This window comes from Entelurus aequoreus, linkage group LG02 (genome assembly GCF_033978785.1).
Source record: "Entelurus aequoreus isolate RoL-2023_Sb linkage group LG02, RoL_Eaeq_v1.1, whole genome shotgun sequence".
Taxonomy (NCBI): Eukaryota; Metazoa; Chordata; class Actinopteri; order Syngnathiformes; family Syngnathidae; genus Entelurus; species Entelurus aequoreus.
In genome coordinates, this window is record NC_084732.1 from 51,610,913 (window position 1) to 51,635,262 (window position 24,350).

General features: G+C 41.8%; 1 protein-coding gene across 1 annotated transcript in view; it reads left to right on the plus strand.

Annotated features, from left to right (window-relative positions):
- Window positions 1–17,193, plus strand: part of stk33 (serine/threonine kinase 33) — a 44,145-nt gene extending 26,952 nt beyond the window's left edge. Inside the window, exons 6-14 of the mRNA XM_062068038.1 lie at window positions 892–974; window positions 13,217–13,304; window positions 13,387–13,462; window positions 13,532–13,644; window positions 13,780–13,865; window positions 13,943–14,015; window positions 14,846–14,988; window positions 15,366–15,449; window positions 15,605–17,193. Coding sequence (XP_061924022.1) covers window positions 892–974; window positions 13,217–13,304; window positions 13,387–13,462; window positions 13,532–13,644; window positions 13,780–13,865; window positions 13,943–14,015; window positions 14,846–14,988; window positions 15,366–15,449; window positions 15,605–15,739 — 881 coding nt within the window. The 3' untranslated portion in view covers window positions 15,740–17,193. The remainder of the gene's footprint in view (window positions 1–891; window positions 975–13,216; window positions 13,305–13,386; window positions 13,463–13,531; window positions 13,645–13,779; window positions 13,866–13,942; window positions 14,016–14,845; window positions 14,989–15,365; window positions 15,450–15,604) is intronic.
- The last annotated feature ends 7,157 nt before the right edge of the window (window positions 17,194–24,350 follow it).

A 24,350-nucleotide genomic window follows, 5' to 3' on the forward strand; every position in this document is an offset into this window, starting at 1 on the left:
AATTGAAATGTTTTTTTTTAAGAATACGTTTTTAGTCCAACACTGCCCGTAACTTTGGTGTTAAGTTACTATTTGCATCATTTTACAATAATTGTAGAGAGGTGGTGCTAAACACACAAGTGAAAGTAGCCCATGGAACATTTCAAATGTGCCTTGTACTGGAAGCATTTGTTTTGATAACCTATTTCCTCAGTTCACTTCATCTAGTCACATAGCTCCTTTTTTTCATAAATAGCAATAGAAAACAAACATTTTATTCAATTTTTTTTTTGAGAAACGTTGCATCTTTGCCCAATATTAAAAACTGTATTATTAATGTATAATTTCAATAAAAAATCATTGCATTCGTCTGACAATATTGGTCCTCACATTGTCAGACACTACAAAGTGTGTTTTTATTCTTGGACAGAAAGTCCCAAAGGGCACTAATGATGTAGCATGGGAGTCCGTTTTGTATAGTCCCTCAGGGTTCTTTGATAGCTGCTATTGATAGTTATTAGTTGTTCTAAGCCTTTGATTAACATTATTATTGCAATGATCGCATGGTCAGATTAGCAACAATAACTTTACCTCAGAAATCATTTTAACGGCACACTGGTATATCATACGGAGAATTGCATCTCATCTCCACATCATCTACGCAGAGGTCAATAATATTGGTACCTCACGTGTTAACTGTGCTAACAAAACAAGATCATGGTTAAAATTATTTTTAAATTGCAGTATATAGTAAGTATTGTATTGCACTATGTATGCTGTGACGCTGGCATTGGTGATTGTTTATGAAGAAAGACCCTGTGACCGGCTTGTGCAAACTAATGAGTTTTAAGCTACTGTATATGATACTCCATAATGATTTTTTGTGTATTAATGTGCTTCTTTTAACTACAGACATAATGCATCGGGATTTGAAACTTGAGAACATTCTTGTGAAAAACTCTCTTGATGAATGTAATGGCAAGCTTGATATCAAGGTAAAGTCAGTGAATTTTTTCCAACTGCTTCTTTCTTTTAACTGTTACAAATCTTTGGTTGTGAAATGTTTTACCCAGCAGCTCTGCTATAGTTAGAGTTCTAACTATACCTCATTACGACAGCCTCCCTCTGATTTTGACCACTTGTGCAAAGTAAGGCAGCGGTACCTTTAAAACACATGACCAGCTGAGCCCAGCATGCAGTGAATTGATTACAAGCCTGCAAGTGCAGCATGCAGGCTAAATCAGGGCTTGTCTACGTCACATTTCTAAACATATAGTACCATCATTAAAAAGTACTTTTTTAGATAATATGTATCCCTCTAGATTTGTAAGTACAGCGGTACCTCACTTTTCATCGGTAATCTGTTCCAAAATGTCTGATAAAGACCAAATCGTATAAAATCCAAAGCAATTTTTGGAGAAATAAATATTTTAAATCCAACTAATGCATTCAAGGCACCCAAAAATACTAACACAAAACACATTTTGTACAGAATAATTATAAACAATGCACAATAAAAAATAAGAGTGACATGGATAAATGAACATTTAACATCACCATTTTTTAACATCTGTTGGTGAAGACAGCGATAAGCCGATGGGGACATAGTGAAGATGGGAGTCAAATCAAGTCAAGTCAATTTTATTCATAGAGGGCCCCATTGTCCTGTTCCGCTTAAGTGTTTTTTTACGTGTTTGAAGTTGTGTTCCTCTTATTCATATTCTCTCATCCAGCCTGCGGAAACGCCCACCCTGCGTAAGTTAGGCAAAAGTACGTAAGTCTGGAATGAAGGCAGGCTCACTACTAACGAGGCCGACTTTGCCATGATGCCTTTTTTCCTTGGTTGCGTGAAAATCATGAAACATGAGTTTTACTAACACTTGTGAATGTCATTGAAATCCATGAAAAAGATAACACTTTAAATTTGAAAAGACACCGCTTGTCACGTGAACATACGTGTGTCGCCATGTTGATAGAGTGTGTGTATGAATGCTTCAACAGAGTGTCTTCTTCCTGGCTGGATGTGAATAATAATCCATAGATTAAAATTGAATTTATTATAACCATCCATCCATCCATTTTTTACCGCTTGTCCCTCTTGGGGTCACGGAGGTGGCTGGAGCCTATCCCAGCTGCATTTGGACGGAAGGCAGGGTACACCCCGGACAAGTCGCCACCTCATTGCAGGCCCAACACAGATAGACAGACAATCATTCACACTCACACTCACATTCATAACCAATCTGATGTTATTTGTGATATAAGGAGTTTTGATTAGTACAAATATTTGTGAAACCTTGATGCGTCACAGTGCACAAGCAGCTGTTGTTTTTGTGTGTGGGCTTGTGCGGGAGAGCACGACAGTTTGATACTAACTGTCCAAAAATCAGTTGACTCAATTGATGGACGCTACGTTTTATATGTATTTTCTTAAAGTCACATAGTTCAATGAACCACAGTCCCGATAAAGTCGTATGCATTGAATGTTCATACACGGCAGAAATACAGGCCGTCGCCTTACGCTGTGGTCGTACTCACGAGAAAACAATGTGCATTTTGATTTTTGATATTTAATTCAGAGTGTCATTATAGTCCTTTAATCCTCGTCTCAATGGATGTTTCCAGGTGTCTCAATTGAAGTTCTTAGAATAGATTTGATAATTTTATGGAAGTTTGTGGGTTCACTGCACCCAAACTTCAAGTGCATTATAATATTTCACCTTAGGGACGCTAGATTTATTTCACCCTCAGAAGTCTGTAGGAACACAAGTATTTAACTCGATAAGAAAATACAGGAAAGACCAGATTTGAGAACGCTCACATTTAAAGGCCTACTGAAACCCACTACTACCGACCACGCAGTCTGATAGTTTATATATCAATGATGAAATCTTAACATTGCAACACATACGGCCGGGTTAACTTATAAAGTGCAATTTTAAATTTCCCGCAAAACTTCCGGTTGGAAACGTCTATGTATGATGCGTATGCGCGTGACGTCACGACGGCAACGGAAGTATTCGTACCCAATGTGTCACCATACAAACTGCTCTGTTTTCATCGAACAATTCCACAGTATTCTGGACATCTGTGTTGGTGAATCTTTTGCAATTTGTTTAATGAACAATGGAGATTGCAAAGAAGAAAGTTGTAGGTGGGATCGGTGTATTAGCGGCTGGCTGTAGCAACACAACAAGGAGTACTTACTTGGATAGCAGACGCCTAGCCGATGCTAGCCGCCAACCGCATCTGTGATCGGGTGAAGTCCTTCGTCGCGCCGTCAATCGCTGGAACGCAGGTGAGCACGGGTGTTGATGAGCAGATGAGGGCTGGCTGGCGTAGGTGGAGCGCTAATGTTTTTATCATAGCTCTTCGAGGTCCGGTTGCTAAGTTGCTAAGTTAGCTTCAGCGTCGTTAGCAACAGCATTGTTAAGCTTTGCCAGGCTGAGAATTATTAACCGTGTAGTTACATGTCCATGGTTTAATAGTATTGTTGATCTTCTGTCTATCCTTCCAGTTAGGGATTTATTTATTTTGTTTCTATCTGCATTGGAGCCAGATGCTATCACGTTAGCTCAGTAGCTAAAGAGCTTCGCTGATGTATTGTCGTGGAGATAAAAGTCACTGTGAATGTCCATTTCGCGTTCTCGACTCTCATTTTCAAGAGGATATAGTATCCGAGGTGGTTTAAAATACAAATCCGTGATCCACAATAGAAAAAGGAGAGTGTGTGGAATCCAATGAGACCTTGTACCTAAGTTACGGTCAGAGCGAAAAAAGATACACCCTGCACTGCCTCTCTAGTTCTTCACTCTAACGTTCCTCATCCACGAATCTGTCACCCTCGCTCAAATTAATGGGGTAATCGTCGCTTTCTCGGTCCAAATCTCTCTCGCTCCATTGTAAACAACGGGGAATTGTGAGGAATCCTTCCTCCTGTGACGTCACGCTACTTCCGGTATAGGCAAGGCTTTTTTTTATCAGCGACCAAAAGTTGCGAACTTTATCGTCGTTGTTCTATACTAAATCCTTTCAGCAAAAATATGGCAATATCGCGAAATGATCAAGTATGACACATAGAATGGATCTGCTATCCCCGTTTAAATAAAAAAATTTCATTTCAGTAGGCCTTTAAGGGTTGCTTTACCCAAAGTGTGCATCTTGGATGAAGGCACGCAGTGACAGACTTAGTCAAGGAGAATGCTGCGCAGTTGCTAGTGTATGACCGTCAGGCACTTATTGAGCTACAAAACCCAAAACCAGTGAAGTTTGTACGTAAAAACAGAATACAATGATTTGCAAATATTTTTCAACTTATATTCAATTGAATAGACTGCAAAGACAAGACATTTGATGTTGGAACTGAGAAACAAAATTTTTTTTTGCAAATAATCATTAACTTAGAATTTAATGGTAGCAACACATTGCAATAAAGTTGGCACAGGGGCATTTTTACCACTGTGTTACATGGCCTTTCCTTTTAACAACACTCAGTAAACGTTTGGGAACTGAGGAGACCAATTTTTGAAGCTTTTCAGGTGGAATTCTTTCCCATTTTGCTTGATGTACAGCTTAAGTTGTTCAACAGTCTCCGTTGTGGTATTTTAGGCTTCATAATGCGCCACACATTTTCAATGGGAGACAGTTCTGGACTACAGGAAGGCCAGTCTAGTACCCACACTCTTTTACTAGGAAGCCACGCCGTTGTAACACGTGCAGAATGTGGCTTGGCATTGTCTTGCTGAAATAAGCAGGGGCGTCCATGAAAAAGACGTTGCTTGGATGGCAACATACTATATGTTGCTCCAAAACCTGTATGTACCTTTCAGCATTAATGGTGCCTTCCTGTATGGGATTCCTCGGCTCTCGAGCTGGGGTGGGGCCCTCGTGTACTGGGGCTCTTTTTTGCTGCAGACTGATGGACACAAACCTGTACCACTCCATTGATTTTCAGTCGTGTAAGGTTGGAAACAAACATTCTTTTTACTGTGTTTTAATCTACCGACCACCTGGTCCTGCTCGTTTATTTCTACATTAATTTACCAAGTTTATGTCATCTATTGTTAAGCTGGAGAGTGTATTAATTATTGGTGATTTCAATCTCCATGTTGATAACTCCTCTTGTCCCTTTGTAGCCGAACTGGTATCTCTAATACAGTGGTTCTCAACCTTTTTGCAGTGACGTACCAACTGTGAACATTTTTTTAATTCAAGTACCCCCTAATGAGAGCAAAGCATTTTTGGTTAAATAAAAGAGATAAAGAAGTAAAATACAGCACTATGTCATCAGTTTCTGATTTATTAAATTGTAGAGCAGTGCAAAATATTGCTCATTTGTTGTGGTCTTTCTTGAACTATTTGGAAAACAAGATATAAAAATAACTAAAAACGTGTTGAAAAATAAACAAGTGATTCTATTATAAATAAAGATGTCTACACATAGAAGTAATCATCAACTTAAAATTCCCTCTTTGGGGATTGTAATAGAGATCCATCTGGATTCTGTCAACACTGAATATTGCATTGTTGCATTTCTTTTCACAGTTATTTTTGACAGACTTTTAAAAAAAATCTCACAAGCTTCAAATAAGCGACCTCTATTGCATTTCATTTAACCTGTTGTTCACACTGGCACGCAGACACACATTTTCCAAGAAATCTGCAGTCAGTAGGTTTTCTGCTTCTTTTGACCCAACTACCTTTGGTAATTGTGATGATGTTGACACATTTATGACAAACATCGATCGCCGTTGTCTGACTGTTTTGAACACAGTAGCACCAGCTAAAAACACTCTAGGCTCTCATAAGAAACTTTGTCCTTGGTTGAACATAGCTATTTCCAGCTTTAAGAAAAGCTGTCGGAAAGTGGAACGTTTGTGAAAGCCACAAAATTAGAGGTGCATAAACTCCATCCTAAAGAAATGGTAATGGAGCTAAATGAAATGATAAAACGGTCTCGCTCAGCTTTCTTTTCAAATCTTGTTTTGCATGAGAAAAACTCAAAAGTTTTATTGGACACAATTGAAAATCTTGTTGCACCGCCGTTCCTGTGCACACACAGGATGACTGTAATCGATTTTTGAACTTCTTTGTGAACAAAGTTCAAGACATGAGGGCCAGTATCAGTCCTCCCTTGGGTAGCTTGTGCACTACATCAGCCCTTATGTGCATAGCTTGTGCAGTACATCAGCCCTTATGTGCTCATGGCTTTGGTGGTAAAATTGTTAAACTTTTCACTTCAGTCTGGCTCGGTCCCCAGCTTCTTTAAACATGCTGTGGTGTGTCCCATTCTTAAAAAGGCTAATCTTGATCCGGTGGAGCCTATAAATTACCGACCCATACCAAAACTTCCCTAAATGTCAAAAATCTTGGGAAAAGTAGTAGCTAGACAGCTAACTTTATTTTTGGAACAGCATGATTTTTATGATAAATATCAATCTTGCTTCGGTCAATCCAGTCCACCAAAACTGGCCTTTTAAGTTTCCAGTGACATGATGATGGCCGCTGATTGTGGTCGTTACATAGTTTTGGTTTTACTCTATTTTGCAATTTGCCTTTGATGCTGTGGATAAAAGTATATTGATTAATCAAATCAAATCTGAAATGGGGTTTTCTTGTGCTGTTGTCCAGTGGTTTACTTCTTATATAAATTGAATAACTTTTAATGTTACTTTTAATGATGTTATGTCCAATGTGTCATGTGTCAACCTGTCATGTGGAGTTGCCCAGGGTTCTGTTATGGAGTCTGTTTTATTTTTGTTCTACCTGATGACTCTTGGTCGGTTGATACGTGGTTTAGAAAGTGGTGCTTATCATTTGCAATGTTTTTAAAGGGGCCCTTTTGTCAACTGACCAAAAATTGTTTTTATAACCTGAGAAATATCTCTAAAGTGAGAAATGCGTTGTCAAAATCGGATCTTGAAATTATCATTCACACGTTCATCTCTTTTCATATTAATTATTGTAATTCTGTTATCACTTATTTCATTAAGTCAATTCTATAGAGACTTCAGTCTGTACAGAATGTGGCTGCCAGACTTTTGACTAGTGTACCCATAACAGTGCACATTACCCCCATTCTAATAAGTCTTGACTGGTTTCCAGTCAAATTTGGCATTGAGTTTTAAGATGTTAGCCCTGACTTTCCGTGCGTTGCACGGTAAGGCCTCTCAATACATAGCTGATTTGTTGTGCCCCTACGTTTCAGGATGCAGACTTTGGTCTTCAGACGAGGGTCTCCTAAAGATCCCTAAAACTCATTTTAAAACCCTCTGAGCTTGGCTGTGTCGACTCTTTTAAAAAAACATTTGAAGACTGCACTTTTCAAAAAAGCTTTTAGTTAATGGATTTTTTGTTGCTTGCGGGTGTTGTGGATCCCAAAAAAATGCAGAGGCGGAGAATTTGCAAGCAATAACTCTTCCTCTTTATTTGCAAGGGCACCCAAATAAGACCACACAAGGCGATGGTGGCGAAAACAAGCACACCATTAAAACAGAAAACAAACTACAAAAAAGTAAGCAAGGGTGCTAGGCAAAGCTAAGAAAAAAACTGGACAGACCTGGATTACCGTAGAAGTAGCTGGAATACAGACAAAACTGTGAGTGTGGAAACGACATGAAGAACACAAAGCTCCGGCGCAAACATGGTGCACCAGCACGGTTAAGTAGTGTGACCCTTTATTAAATTCAGGTGTGCCCTGCTGTCTCCAGCCTGCTGCACGCTACAGGCGATCTTGGACCCATGTGCCCAGTCCAGAATGCTGGAACGAAGCCGAGGAACCACGAACAGCCGACCTGGTGGACAGCCCCGAGGAGATGAGTCAGATTTGAGAGCCTCCAAGACTTGCCTCTTAATGTCCCACTGAAGTCCCCTGATGATGTGGGTTCGGGGAACAATTGGTTCCGGTGAAGTCAAGGGAGGAGAGCAGAGGCGGGACAAGGCATCAGGCTTCACATTTTGAGATCCAGGTCGGAAAGTGATAACAAAGTGAACCGTTTCAGGAACAATGCCCACCTGGCCTGGCGGGAGTTCAGTATCTGCGTGGTTCGTAGATACGCCAAGTCCTTATGGTCTATGGATATGACAAATAATAGCTCCGCACCTTCCAGCCAATGCCTCCATTCCTGAAGGGCCAGGATGACAGCCAGAAGCTCCCTGTTGCCAATGTTTTAGTTCTTCTCAGCAGGAGACAAGCGACGTGAGAAGAAAGCGCAGGGGTGCTGCCTCTGGTCGGTGGAGGATTGATGGGAGAGAATGGCTCCTATGTTTGTGTCAGAAGTGTCCACCTCAACGAAAAATTGGACGGTCAGGGTAGCAAAAAACTATTTTTTCAGCTTCAAAAGTGCAAATAAACGAGACCTTAGTGGAAGTCAGCTTAAGTCAGCGGCTCAGCAACGTGGCTAAAACTCTGAATAAACCGACGGTAAACATTTGAGAAGCCCAGGAACCTCTGAAAGTGTAGACCTGGTGTAAGCCAGTCTACCACCGCTTTGACCTTAGCGGGATCGGGTCTAAGTTTACCATTCTCCACAATAAATCCCAAAAAGGGAATGGAGCCGATTGAAACAAACACTTCTCAGCCTTGACAAACAGCTTGTTTTCAAGTAAACGTTGGAGGACTAATCGGACTTGCTGGACATGTCCGTCAAAAGTCGAGGAATGAATCAAAATATAATCCAGGTAAAAGAAAAGGAAACGCCCTGTCATGTTCCGAAAAATGTCATTAATGAGGCCCTGAAAAGCGGCAGGTGAGTTTGTCAAACCAAAGGGCCTAACCAGGTACTCGAAATGCCCGAAGGGGGTGTTGAACGGGGGGAGATAGGGCATGGTCCTTGCTAAAAACCGCTTTGAGATCATGATAGGGTGGCACGTTGGTAGTGTATATGACCTCAATAAGGGGCGTATGTGACGGCGTATGTGGCCCAGCGGCTGAACGGAGACAATGTGTGTGGCAGGTAACACTCCAATTAACAATAGCTGAACGTGGCCAATTGATGTGCGGGTTGTGCTTGTGCAGCCAGGTTAACCCCAGAATGACAGGCGCGGAACGAGAGGAGATAACGAAAAAGGTTAGGGTCTCACAATGACTCCCAGACAAGCGCGGGTTGAGAGAGTGGGTCGAATGAGTATAGTGGCTAATAGGCGCCCGTCTAGAGAAAACACCTTCTTGGGTACAGTCAGCTCAAAAACAGGAATATTGTGGAGTCTTATGAATGCAAAGTCCGGAATATTATCATCTGCCCCGGAGTCTATGAGTGTGCTAATATATATGTGATGGTTAGGCCACGATAGTGTACCTTGAAACTGCATTCTAATTGCCTGAAGAAGGAGAACTGCGACTCCTGGTGAGCAAACCAACCGGAGAGCGAGGGCCCATGCGAGGCAGGAAGCGGCCGCGACTTGCAGCGGGAGATCAGGTGATTAGTGGTGCCGCAGTACAAGCATAGTCGGAGGCGAAGACGGCGGTCTTTATCGGCGTTGGTGAGATGAGTACCTTCGAGCTGCATCGGTTTCTTCAGACTGCCAAGTTGAAGAGATGTCGCTGGGAACGAGTGGGCCCGTCATGTCGACTGGTGCAGATGTGTTGCTTGATGTGGATTGTCCCTGTCGTCGATCCCTCCTCTCCTTCAAAAAGCAGATGTCGGTCTGCACTGCGAGTTCGATAAGGTCGGCAAGGTCCGTCGGGAGTGTCAGCAGGATTATCAAGTGGCGAATCTCGTCAGCAAGCCCGAGGAAGAAAAGCGTCCAACAGCACCGATGGGCCTCAGTCACAGTCGGCGACCAAGGTGCGGAACTCGATAGCGTAGTCAGTCGTGTATCTTGTTGGAGCATGAAAAGGGACCTTGCCGCCTCTCCGCCACTGGAAGATCTGCCTCAGATCCTTGGAAAAGGTGGCATATGAGGCGCATGAGGCGGTCTGATGGTTCCATTCAGCCGTGGCCCATGCACCCGCGCGGCCAGACAGGTAGAAGATTACAAAAGCCACTTTAGCCCGCTCCGAGGTGAAAGCGGGGGCGTGTAGCTCAAAGTGGAGCTCACATTGTGTCAAAAACTCTTACACCGTCTTTCTCACTGGTGAACCGTTCAGGCCGTGATAGCAGCAGGTTGCCGGCTGGAGTGGCTTGTAATGGCTGGGCAGATGCCATGTCAGGCACGGCACTTGGGGTGGGCACGACTGTGGCCAGCAGTGTGTTAAGGCGCTCCTGCATGGTGTCTTGACGCTCCGACAGGCCCTGTAGACCTCGGGTCAGGACGTTTAGCTGGTCCCCCTGCTGGTTTATTCTTTGCGCCTGGCCGCGCAATGCTTGCATCATTGGCTCGGTCTCCGCGGGTTTCATAGTTTAGGCCGGAGCTTTACTGTTGCTTGCGGGTGTTGTGGATCCCAAAAAAAGCAGAGGCGGAGAATTTGCAAGCAATAACTCTTCCTCTTGATTTGCAAGGGCACTCAAAATAAGACAACAAAAGGTGATGGTGGCGAAAACAAGCACACCATGAAAATAGAAAACAAACTAGAAAACATAAACAAGGGCGCTAGGCAAAGCTAGGAAAAAAAATGGACAGACTTGGATTATCAGAGAGTAGCTGGAATACAGACAATACTGCGAGCGTGGCAACGACATGGAGAAGACAAAGCTCTGGCGCCAACATGCTTCACCAGCACGGTTAAGTAGTGTGACCCTTAATTAGATTCAGGTGTGCCCTGCTGTACGCCACACTGTGGGGGGGAGAACAGGTGCGGGGACAGAGAACAAACACACCAGAACCTAAGAATACCACATTTTTAACTATTAATCCTTAATATGATGTTGCCTCCATTGTTTTAATTCAATTGTTGGTTTAATTCACCTATGTTTTGTACAACACTTTGTGTTTTTTATCTGTGAAAAGCGCTTTGTGAATACAATTTGCCTACTTACTTACATACTTAATGACAGCATTCAAAACTGGTGGAAATATTTAGACGGTCATTTTTCAGGGTTTCGGCACAGCATTAAAAAGCATTTAGTCATTAAATGGATTTTGCAAAAATTAAGGCCTGAAACGGCATTAAAAAGTATTAAATGCGATTAGCAGAGGCAATACATTTTTTTATAAAATAGTAGGACTTGGCCGATAGTCAACACATCAATCAAACAATAAATGAAAATGAACTTAATAATGTTGCGGCCATCAATACATTGCTACATATGTCTGTTTGTTTCTTTTCTTTGGCTGTGGCTTTCAAACTGGATACAAGAGGTCTCGTAAGGTCCGAAAGCGAGAAAAGCATTGCCTCCACAATGACCACTCCGCTGGATGGCAAAATCAAACAGCTTTGCCATTCTTTCGTCAGTGTTGGGGCATAGTCCTTAACTCTGACATCATGTCATGTTTATGAGGCAGCTTGGCTTGTTTCATACACAAGTCCTTTATTTCAGTCTCCACTTCACACATAAGCTAACTTAGCTAACATAAGCAACTCTCGTGACGTAGGCACCTCACATGACCTACAGTGGCCTAGGATGGACAAACAAGGCAATGCTCAGAACAGACCACAAATCGTATTCTCTGACATTCCCAAAGTAAATGAATTAATAGTTCCTTCATCTGCCTGTCACTTTATACTTAACTTGCTATCTAATGTACCCATTTTAAACTATTGTAAATGTGTAAAATACAATCTATTGATGGATGGATGGGTTTAAATCAATTATCAATTTCCAAACACATGCATAATTTACATTCCTAATGTGATGTTTATTTATTATTCCATAAAACCTTTTCAACTATTTAAAAAAAAAATGGTATTTTGATTTAAAAAAAAAAAAAAAAAAAAAAAAAAAAAAGCCTCTGTTATAAAGCATATTTTCAGAGGATATGCATTCTTACAGCATGTTTCAAAGAGGTAACATTTAAAAAATGACTTCTGGGTATATTTTTTGGATCAACTAATTCAGAATTGGATGATAATTTTGAGTGCTTAAGTGCAGTTTCCCTTTAATAATTTTGAATGAAGGTAAAGTGACAGACAAAACCTTTTAATTGGTTATTGCCTATGGCCGGAGCACTTAGTCAGTACACCGGATGCTACTACAGAAAAATAAATAAATACAAATAAATTCTCAGATGATTCAGTCTTGCGAGCCAATTCTAATTTACTAGATAAAAACAGTTAATGCAAATGTTTCAACTATTCAACTTTATTATTGTCAAATGCTTACAATTATGAGTGTATACAGGCAATTGTAAGCTTTTGACTATATATAATAACCAATATGAGGTCGGACAAGGGCATTACATTTTCTTTAAAGTGGCATTAAAAAGCATCAAGTTAAATTTGCTGATACCTGCAGAAAGCCTGTTTTTGTTGAAAATACAATTCTACAAAATTTGCCGTACGAAAACGGAGGTGCCAACATAAACTGTATGCTCCATTGTGGAAAAAGGTGGCCCTAACAGCAGCTTGTCTGTTTAAGCACAAATACACATGAACATGTAATCATTTTAATATTGTGGTGGCTTGAAATGTGGAGTAAAGCATCTATGGATCGCCTACTTAAGTATGTCGATGATATTGGTTTAGCATTATCACTGCCAATGTTACTGTTCGACAGTTGTGTGCTCAAGTTTGAACAACACATTTTCACAAAAGTTGTTTAAGCTTTGCCACACGTTAAACACGGACAATACAAGCACTCCAAAAGCACAAACCTCCACAAGGCCTCAATAGTTAAAAAATCCTTTAAAAAAAAGTAATCCAGATGGTGATTCGGATAACCCGCAAAGTCTAATCACCTTTACTTAGTCCACTTCTGACATTTCATCAAAATCTGTCCATAACTTTTTGGGATATATGGCTGTTGTTCTATAGTGGAATGAAATAAAAGGAGTGAACCCGCTTATCAGTCATCCACTCTTTTTGTCCCTGTGGGTAGAAGTAGGGCTGCTAGTATACACACACAGAAGTTCAGCTTTGTAACGCAAACGTTAGGTAACATTTGACAAATCATCCCCAAAGTTCTGACATTTCTTGAAAGTTACATCAATATCTGCCCATACCTTTTGAGTTACGTTGCTTACTAACGAACTAACGAACTAACGAACTAACTAACTAACTAACTAACTAACTAACTAACTAACTAACTAACTAACTAACTAACTAACTAACTAACTAACTAACTATCTGACAAACAGACTCTGGTGAATACAATAAACACCATTTACAAGAAAATTATGTTATTTGGTTTTCTCTGACCAGGTGGCAGACTTTGGATTATCAGTGAAGACCTTGGGTGTTGGAAGTGAAAACATTCTTTTTGAAGTTTGTGGGACTCCAATCTATATGGGTATGTGAACTGAACCATTTTGAGGTGAGGATTTTGATAGATTGAAATACCATGTAATATGATTTTATGTACCATATTTCAGCACCTGAAATGATGAGCCAACGTGGATACACACACTGGATTGATATGTGGAGCGTTGGAGTCATTACGTATATTTTGTGAGTAGACACATACTTCATGCACACATAAAGTATTAATACATTAGTTCGACCCATATCCTCTTACAGGCTTTGTGGGGAGCCTCCATTTGTGTCCAAAACAAAAGAAACCCGCCTTAAGGAGATTAAAACAATAGGAGTCAGATTTTCCTCATCTATCTGGGACACAATCAGTGATGCAGGTGCACTTTATTTCTTATTTCATTTGTATGGAACTTCAAACAATATAAATTGTGATTAAATAAGGGAAATGTGGCGATGTGGAAATGTACACACTTTCCCAACGCTCCGCATGACCTGACTGAGTGTGTCAACAGCAAAAACAGTAGTGACGTGCCTCCTGAAGGCAAACCCTGCATACCGCATGTCAGCTAATCAGCTGCGGGACAACTCGTGGATTACAGTAAGACACCCGACTTTTCTCCTGCATTCAGAAACGTGCTTGTGTGAATGGCACTCACAAGGTGCTTTGTTCAACAGGGGGACACTAACACGCCCGCAATGCCCCTCAATGCACTCGAGATGATGCACAACTTTCACGAGCAGGAGAAGAGTAAGACCATTTAATTTCCTTATTGAAATAATCATAATGATCAGCACGGAATAACTTTAATAACCGCTTTTGTCTTGATATTCCTCATGATTGGTTCAACGTGATGTGATCATCTTGATCTGTATATTTAACAAATATGTAGAACTTGCCAAATAATGCCACTTTTCTCATTTTTATGATGTCAACTGTAGACATTATAACATTAAGTACACCTTTACAATATAACCCAATCCAATAATTGAGCTGCATCAAAAATATTAATGTTTTAAAACTGCCATGGAGGTTTTTAACAATTTTTATTGTTATTCTAGTTGTGGTTTGAAAAAAGGACATAACATTTTGAGAATAAAGTCGATATTTTACAAGTATAGTTTGTGTGTGCGTGTGTGCATGTGTGTGTGTGTATACATATATATATATATATTTATATATATACAAAGTACCTATATATTTGTATACATACACATGTATGTTTAAATATATATGTGCATATATATATATATACTAAGTAAGTGTATATATGTATACATATAAATGTATATGTGTACACATCTACATATATGTGTATAGATATATATATATACTTATCTATATATATATACATTTGTATATATATATTTTCCTATTTAGTACAGTAAATTACCTGTCATTATAACTTGATAAATATTGACTTTATTGTCAACACTCTATCATGATCTTTTATTCTCTCAAATGTATTTCTCTTACAGTTTATTGTCAGTAAATAATCACAATGCAATTTGTGAACACATACATGTGAACAAAGCATGGAGGTTTAAAGTAATGTACTGTACTAACACTGTTAACAATAGGTACACAGGAGCCTGAAGAAAGCCAGAACTGCGATTCTGTTGCCAGGACCGCTTCACCGGCTTCATCACAGACTGAAAGCAACAGCATGAGTCACTCAGATCTAAGTGACACTTCCTGCACACCTTCAACATCCACTAAGCTGGTACAGTATAACTTAGTACCTTTAGTACATTAGTCATTGAAGCCAAACATGCATTTTTATATTCACTATGTTTCTAGCACTCACGTGTGCGTTTGTTAGTGGGGATCAAGATACATTCCTAATATGTCTACTAATGTGCTTCAAAGTCCAAACATAAATTCTCAACATTAGTGATATCAGATACAATGCAGCAATGCTATAAATCCAAATAATTAAATGCCCTAGCAACTAAATAGGATTTGTTTGCATACAGGATTGAAGTGCATATTTATTTTTCATATTTTAACACTTTACTTTACTGTTCTCTTTAGAAATGCTACATTTTTGTGTCTGTGAATGTTTAATTCATGGCTTTTCTGTCCTATGTTTCTGTATAGACAAAACAAGAGTGCAGTAGTCATCATCTACAGGACAAATGTAAAAGCTCGTCTTCAGCCCCAAATCATCCCACCACCCCACAGGTATGTTGCTCATCTTGTTCAGAGGCGCATACTGTATTCTGTCCTTAGACCACTAGATGGTACCAAATTCACCCTACACAGAAGAAGCAACAAAGACAAGGCCATGTTGCTGGGTTTATTGACAATTGTATGTCATATAAATGTGATTCCTGCAGACTGGTGGGAAACCCTGCAAACAGTCGAGTGTAAAGTCACGCAAGTCTCAGCGTAAGAAGGACGTCAGCGCGGTGCAGAAAGCAGCCTCCCATCAAAATAGCCACAGATCACCACCACCCACTGTAAAAGTATGACTAACAAAGACAAGAGATGCCTCACATGACAGGGAAGAAAGTTGATTTAGTGTTTTGTTTTAATATTAGTATTTGGTGATGTGTTTTGCACATCGAATGATATGGAAGTGAATGTATAGTGCAATCTTGGTCACGAGTAGATACACCGGTGATGGCAGTGCCAAATAAGTTTGTTATACTCTCAGCAGCCACTGTACATCTCGCCACATTCAATACAAGAGCTGCATCTTTATGAAGATAGCACTCATTTGAATCTGCATTGTCAGAGCTATTCATTTAATAATGTTTATTATTGCAGTTCCATTTTGGAGCTTTGTACATTGTGTACAACATTCTACTCAGAGCTGATTTCTTAGGTCATTAGCTCTTATTGGAAGCTGTTGCAAATTATGCCCCATATACACAACTCGAAACCACAACCAAAATGTTGAGGTGTACCTAGTAATATGGCCAGTATAAAATATATTTATTGTAGGAAAGCAGTTCAAAAATCAATGATCTCCTGCCTGTACTGTCCTGTTTGTGCCAAAGGGACGTGGTCTGTTGGACTGAGCTCTACTGCACAAATGTTTACTTCTATACCAATAGCTGTTACCAGGCTGCCCAAACAATACATGCGTTTGTGGAGCACTCTTTAATGTAATCAAAAAGGCAGAAAAAGCAACAATGGTGAAATATCTGTTTTTAGTTTTTAAGCAGCAAATTGGAGTCAGAAAAGTCACACGTCAAAGGTCTGTCCTTATGTGGGCTCTGTATCGAGGATGTCGTTGTGGCTTGTACAGCCCTTTGAGACACTTGTGATTTAGGGCTATATAAATAAACATTGATTGATTGATGGATTGATAATCTTTGATATTAAAGTGTGAATGGCAATTCGGAATGGAACTGCTGGCACTGAGGTATTGTCCTTCAAATCGAGAAAAAATATTAAATGAATGATGGTATGACAAAAGATGGCTTATGTAGAAGAAAATAAAATTCAAATCAGTACAAGGTACAACTTTTAATTATACATATTAAAGTTCTCCTATTATGGAAAATGTATTTTGAAAACATTCTGACAGTAATTTGTGTATCTGCTTTACTTTGTGATTCCACTTTTAAAAGTCAGTTTTATGAGGTCGCGAAGGAAGAACCTACCTCATGGACATGATTCTTCATCTGACTTGCCCCGAGCAAGATAAACCTGCTTTGTGTTTATACGCCCACAACTTGATGGAGGACAGCTTGCTGTAAAACCGGCTTCGCTACACATTGTAAAGTAAAGCCTTATGCTCTGCCAACTATGCATCAATCTGCTACAGATGTGTGAACTGTAAGTTTGATCATTTAGTTTTTTAAATGCTGAAATGTTACCATTGTGGCTCACATAGCTATGCTAGTGTTGCTAATATTTCTGTACTCCTTTTCCAATTCTCAATGTTACGTTGTTGCTCCTTTTACTGTCGGGGTAACTAAATCTGTGAGTCATTTTGATTGTGCATAAAATCCTACTCAACTGGAGTGATACCACTCACGACATCTATTACGTTGGACAAGTGCAGTTACAGTGTGTCATAACTAGGTCTTTGGCGTGGTTTGCTCTCCCGTGGTGCAAAAGAATTGGAACGGACGTGGCGTGCAGGTAAAGACATAGTTTAATTATAACTATAAACTACAAAGTACAAACAAAAGGGTACAAACAAAAGGCGCTCACAGCGGAGGTAAAAAAACTTCACTAGGAAAAAACAAAAGGCGCGCACAATGGCGGAGAACTATGAACATTTAAACAAAAACTTACGTGACAAGAAACTGTGAACATGGCATGAATGTGTGATGTCGCCAGGACGAACAACAGAAACAGAAAAGCCTATATAGTGACATGATAAGTGAAAACAGGTGCGTGACTAACTGTGAACAGGTGCGTGACATGACAATGTGAAAACGTGAGACAGGTGTGTGTGACTCCAAACGTGGAACAGGTGAAACTAATGAGTAACCATGGAAACAAAACAAAACCAGGAAGTGAAACCAGGAACTAAAAAGTGTCCAAAAACCAAAACAGCACATGGCCAAACAAAAACATGAACACAGACATGACAGAACCCCCCCCTTACGGACAGATCCCAGATGTCCAAAAACAAAAAACAGGATCAAGAGTCATGGGAGGGGGGGAGGGGGACATGGCGGTGGGTCGCCAGACCAGGTGTCCCCGAATCCACCGGGGCAGGATCAGGTGGCGGCGACGGGTAGACCGCCGCTGAACCTGACGAGGTGGGCGACCTGGGAATGGCCACATTCGTGGCAGACGAGGAGGTCGGCGCACCTGGCGTGGCGGACGCCCATGGAATGGCCACATCCTTGGCCGACGAGGAGGTGGGCGCGTTGTCGTGGCAGGCGGCGAAGCTTGGCGTGGTGCGTCAGGCGGCGAAGCTTGGCGTGGTGCGTCAGGCGGCGAAGCTTGGCGTGGGGGGTCTTTGTCTTGGCGTGGGTGGTCTTGGCCTTGGCGGTCTTGGTCTTGGCAGCGTGGGTCATGGTCTTGGCAGCGTGGGTCTTGGTCTTGGACTTGGCGTGGTTGGTCTTGGCGTGGTTGGTCTTGGCGTGGCGGTGCTTGGACTTGGTCTTGGTCTTGGTCACTTGGCGGGTCTTGGTCTTGGTCACTTGGCGGGTCTTGGTCACTTGGCGGTTCTTGGTCTTGGTCACTTGGCGGTTCTTGGTCTTGGCTTTGGTCTTGGCGTGGGGCAGCCACGGGCGGCACTTGGCGGCGTGGGGCAGCCACGGGCGGCACTTGGCGGCGTGGGGCAGCCACGGGCGGCACTTGGCGGCGTGGGGCAGCCACGGGCGGCACTTGGCGGCGTGGGGCAGCCACGGGCGGCACTTGGCGGCGTGGGGCAGCCACGGGCGGCACTTGGCGGCGTGGGGCAGCCACGGGCGGCACTTGGCGGCGTGGGGCTGCGACGGGCGGCACTTGGCGTCGTGGGGCTGCGACGGGCGGAACTTGGCGTCGTGGGGCTGCGACGGGCGGCACTTGGCGTCGTGGGGCTGCGACGGGCGGCACTTGGCGTCGTGAAGCTGCGACTGGCGGCACTTGGCGTCGTGAAGCTGCGACTGGCGGCACTTGGCGTCGTGAAGCTGCGACTGGCGGCACTTGGCGTCGTGAAGCTGCGACTGGCGGCACTTGGCGTCGTGAAGCTGCGACTGGCGGCACTTGGCGTCGTGAAGCTGCGACTGGCGGCACTGGGCGTGGAGCAGGTACTGGCGGCGCTTGGCGTGGAGCAGGTACTGGCGGCGCTTGGCGTGGAGCAGGTACTGGTGGCGCTTGGCGTGGAGCAGGTACTGGTGGCGCTTGGCGTGGAGCAGGTACTGGTGGCGCTTGGCGTGGAGCAGGTACTGGTGGCGTTTGGCGTGGAGCAGGTACTGGTGGCGCTTGGCGTGGAGCTGGGCGTGGAGCAGGTGGATCTTGGCATGGTCGAAAAACTGGTGGTGGTGGTCGTGCTGGTGGCTGTGGCTTGGCAGGTCGAAAGACAGGTGGTGGGGGTCGTGCTGGAGGCTGTGTCTTGGCGTGACGAAAGACTGGTGGTGGGGGTCGTGCTGGTGGCTGTGGCTTGGCAGGTTGAAAGACAGGTGGTTGTGGTCGTGCTGGAGGCTGTGGCTTGGCGTGACGATGCTGAGCCACCCCACCTGAACAATTCCCAGCCCTAGCCCCCCCCCTCAAGGAGCGGATACCAGACGCGCTCCCCGCAGTCTGGAACCGTCTTTTGGGGTGGGCGGAGGGGGTTCAGGAGGAGGGCAGAATCCTCCCCTCTAAATTGTCCAAAATGTCTTTCTTTCCCCCCCACCTGGGCTTTTGTGGGTGAAAAAAAAATTTCTGACTTGGGCGTGGCATGAGTCCTGGGGGGCGGGGCATGGAATTTGGGTGGCTTGGATTGAACCGGTAAAGAATTTGGGAAAACAATCTCCAGGTCTGTGGAGTGCTCCTTGAGCTGCCAGGCTGGCTGATTTCCATTTCCGCCCGGAGGGGGAGGAGCCTGCAGGAGCGCAGCGTGCTGTCCGCTCACCTTCCCTGACATCCTCGGTCTGGAGCGCCGCTTCCGGGACAGGGATGACGTGCCAACGTCCCCGGGCCAAAGAGAGCTGATCGGCACCAGTTTGCCGGTCGGACCCCACATGAGATCCCTGCGCTCCATGGGGGAATGGCGGAGTGTCTCTTCCTCCATCGCGCGGAGGACCTCCCACGTTGCCTCGTCAAAATTGTCCAAATTTTTTGCGGGAGAGCTCTTATGCTGGCGACATCTGTCATAACTAGGTCTTTGGCGTGGTTTGCTCTCCCGTGGTGCAAAAGAATTGGAACGGACGTGGCGTGCAGGTAAAGACATAGTTTAATTATAACTATAAACTACAAAGTACAAACAAAAGGGTACAAACAAAAGGCGCTCACAGCGGAGGTAAAAAAACTTCACTAGGAAAAAACAAAAGGCGCGCACAATGGCGGAGAACTATGAACATTTAAACAAAAACTTACGTGACAAGAAACTGTGAACATGGCATGAATGTGTGATGTCGCCAGGACGAACAACAGAAACAGAAAAGCCTATATAGTGACATGATAAGTGAAAACAGGTGCGTGACTAACTGTGAACAGGTGCGTGACATGACAATGTGAAAACGTGAGACAGGTGTGTGTGACTCCAAACGTGGAACAGGTGAAACTAATGAGTAACCATGGAAACAAAACAAAACCAGGAAGTGAAACCAGGAACTAAAAAGTGTCCAAAAACCAAAACAGCACATGGCCAAACAAAAACATGAACACAGACATGACACAGTGTGTATGTAAAAAGTCTTAAGTGCTTATTTGAGCCACACACTTTGTCAGAGATAGGAACAGACAGCTCACTAGCATTTAAACAGTCGTAGTTAGAATTTACGGCTAATGTAGCTCGCCGATATGTTACTACGCTAGAGTAGAGTTCCTCAGTGTTCGCTCTTATAACAATGTCGCTACAGCTTGGTTATTATACAGCTTACAGAATGTAAATTAAGTATTGTTGACGGTTTTTGAATGCATTTTTAAAGTGATTTAGAGGTAGAAATGATTGCTCCCATTAGCCCCATTGCTAGCCGCCTAGAAGAGACGATTTTTACACGTTAGAATGCAAAAAAACCCAAAAACCTTTTGTCTTCTTGTCCCTCATAAAGATTGTGAACGATAGGCAAAATAAAAAATAAAAAAGTGCAGTTCCAATTTAAAGTACCAGTAGAGTTGAAAAACAAGTTGACTTTTAATGCTTATTTGTGTTTCATTGTTTCTATTAAACCATATCCAATTGTATTTATAATCCGCAAAGTATTTAAACACCGTTTTAACATCACAAAATGCCACAAATTCAGTCAGCCATTTTGAATATTGCGCTCGAAATACCTTCGACTATTTTTGGAGATTGACATAACAGTAGTAACGCTTCTGCACTCTGACAATGTTATCAGATCAGTCATACTGGAAATACGCAAACATTGGAAATAGATTTAGTGTTTGTCATTCACAATCCTTATATAAGACATGAACACATACGCTTGGCTTTTTTGATGCATTCAAAATCGTAAATAAATAGCCAACAATTGATTCAACACATCGAGGGTCCTCTGTTGCACTCATTTTACTCTCTCTAAAAACATCCAGAAACTGCCAACAATATTCCATTTACATGTCCTGACCTGAAAATTATCCAAACATAAGTGATACTGTTATTATAAATGCCAATGCAGACTGACTATTTTAGCGGTGCATTGACAGCAGTGAGCTAATGCTAGCTTACGCTGCTATTGTTTGTCACACTGAGCAGACGGCTGCTTCTGCTTCTTGCTAAAAGTAAATGATATATTATATTTCTTGCTGCTCTCACCTGGTAGTAGACAAATGTGGCCATGGTGTGGCAGTCTGGTCGACTTTGACATCCCAGAGATGGCGAAATAAACCCCACAAGGCATCCTGCAGGAATTTTTTTGACCCTTTGTGAGGATTGCGATTGAATCTTTATCTAAACGTGATTATGTGAGCGTCTCTTCGGTCGACATCCCAGTGAATTGAAACATTACAGTAAGTGTTTGTTTTATTCTGCTTTGTTATTGTTAGTTTGTATGTTTAGCACCTAGCAGTGCTGCGGATGCTAGTGTCACAATTAATCTGCATCCATCACTCAGTTTCTAAAACGTATTGCTCATCCTTTTTGTGTTTGGACTCAAAAATATAAGGTCATGGATTATAATTTTTGCAGTGACATGATTACTGACTATATAACAACCTTCTCTGCCTTTCAGGTAACCATCTGTGGTTAAGGTAAAGAAGCATGTATAGTCAAAATAAATTGTGTGATCGATCTGTGATTATACATGATTAATGCAATATTTTTTGTGATTTATCACATGAATTAATGTGTAAAATTTGACAGCCCAATGGTTGAAAAACACATTAATTGGGGACCTTTAAAGTATACTTTTATTATGCTTTGCAATAATTTACTATCAATACTGGTAATACTGTCTTATAATAATATCCTATGATGTCCAAGGTAGGTCTAAGGTGTAAACCTCTACTTATCTTTAAACGTTATAGCAACCTGTTGAATCTGATTACATTTTGTACAGCAGACAAATTGTTGTACATACAATGCATCTGGAAGGTATTCACTTCACTTATTCCACATTTTTATATGCCTTATTCCAAAATGAAATAAATACATTTCTGCCCTCAAAATTCTACTGACAATACCCCATAATGACAATGGGAAAAGGTTATTTCAACATCAATAAAGTATTGAAAAAAGACTGTATGTACATGTGGGTTTTTAGTTTTAGTAAATTTGCAAAAAACAAACAAACTAGCTTTTCATATTGTCATTATAGGGAATTGGCTGGACAATTTTGAGGATAAAAATGAATTAAATCAATTTTGGAATAAGGTTGTAACAAAACAAAATATGGAAAAAGTGAAGCGCTGTGAATACTATGGACTTGCGTGTGGCAAAATCATAAATGATCACATTTTGGATTGAATAAAAGCACTAAATAGTTTTGTTTTATCAGTAATTCCTTTCCACATTCTCAATGAGGATGATTTCCCAAACACTGCAGCGAGCAATGGGGGATTTCTGTTTTGATGTGACCTCTCAATTCCAAACGCCCTACAAAGCAGCGACGGCTTCCACTCAGTGTCAAAACAGAAAAAAAAGTGTCACGCAGCCTGGTTCCGCTCTGTGTGAATGCAGGGGATTGGACTGAGGGCACCACAGCTCTAATCTTGTTTGGAGGCCATTGAATGCAGCCGGAGCTACTTTGAGGGTGCTTCCATTCAAGCACAGGTTTTTTTCTGCTGTAGAGAGAATAATCCCTTGCATAGATACAACATTAAAGTAGCCAAGCATAACACACAGAGGCTGGATTTCAAATCCACACATTTGCATCTTGGGAGTGAATGAGTGCCAATAATGGAGGCCTGCCTGTTCACACAGAAGCCTGTTGTTTCACTGCAGACCGTATGATTTCTTCCACATACACATTTTTACTTTTATTGTAATGCAATAAAACACTTCAGAAAGTTTTATGAGCATTATTTTAGAAAACATTTTCAATATTCAAGTAAAATAATGCAGCTTACATAGTGTATGTATTGAAAAGCTACCGTATGGTTTCCACACACTGATATATAAACAAGTTGCTGCAGAATTCATTAACTGGGGATGTTTTTACAGGATTACTGTAATTGTACCGTATCAACCGGTTTTGTTCGTGAACATACAGAATCGTTAGAAACGCTCATTAAAACTGGGATCCTCGTGTGTATTGTCTCAAATGCTTCCTGTCTTCAATCAAAAAAAAATTGCTAGCCAGGCATGTGCACAGATAGACCCCTAGTGGTGCTCGCTCTCATAAGAAAAGTGCCCTTTCTTACATCATTTAAGATACAAATATATTCTCTGTAATCAATTCCCCTGAATAGGTTTTGAGTTATATATTTGAGGTCTTGTGAAAATTATTCCACAAACTGCTCAGCCGCGCCCCTTTCTTTGCGAAGAGATGGTCCCCGGCACGTTGATGGCATATACTGTATATCAGTGTTTTTTAACCATAGAGCCGGTTGTTGGGCTGTGAGTGTCCTTTAGAATGTAATATATCTGTTTTTCAGCTGTGGTCTGTATAGGCCGCAGCGGTACTTAGTTGTAATACACTTTTTCACCACTTGTAACAGTAGTGACAATATCAACCAAACAGAAGAAGTCTGGAGCCATGTACTTTAACAAATGGTGACTTCCTATCAGGAGTTGTAATATACATCTATAAACAAGCTATTGGTGTGTTTAGTGGGACAGGCGAAAGTTAAGTCGGAGAAAATGCGGTAGTTTATAAAATACTTAATGTTTCTGTTCGGCCCTGCAGCGAATGCGTCACGGACCGGTGGTTAGGGACCACTGCCATACTGTATGTGACTGGTAAGCCCTATAACAACCGAGCTGTCCATTCTGAAAGGGAGATAGATGGACAGGCAAATATTTAAGAATAGTTTTACCATTCTACAAATTAGAAAAGTTCACTGCATTAGTTTAATTTAAAATCTTAATTATTGCGATAAAAGGTG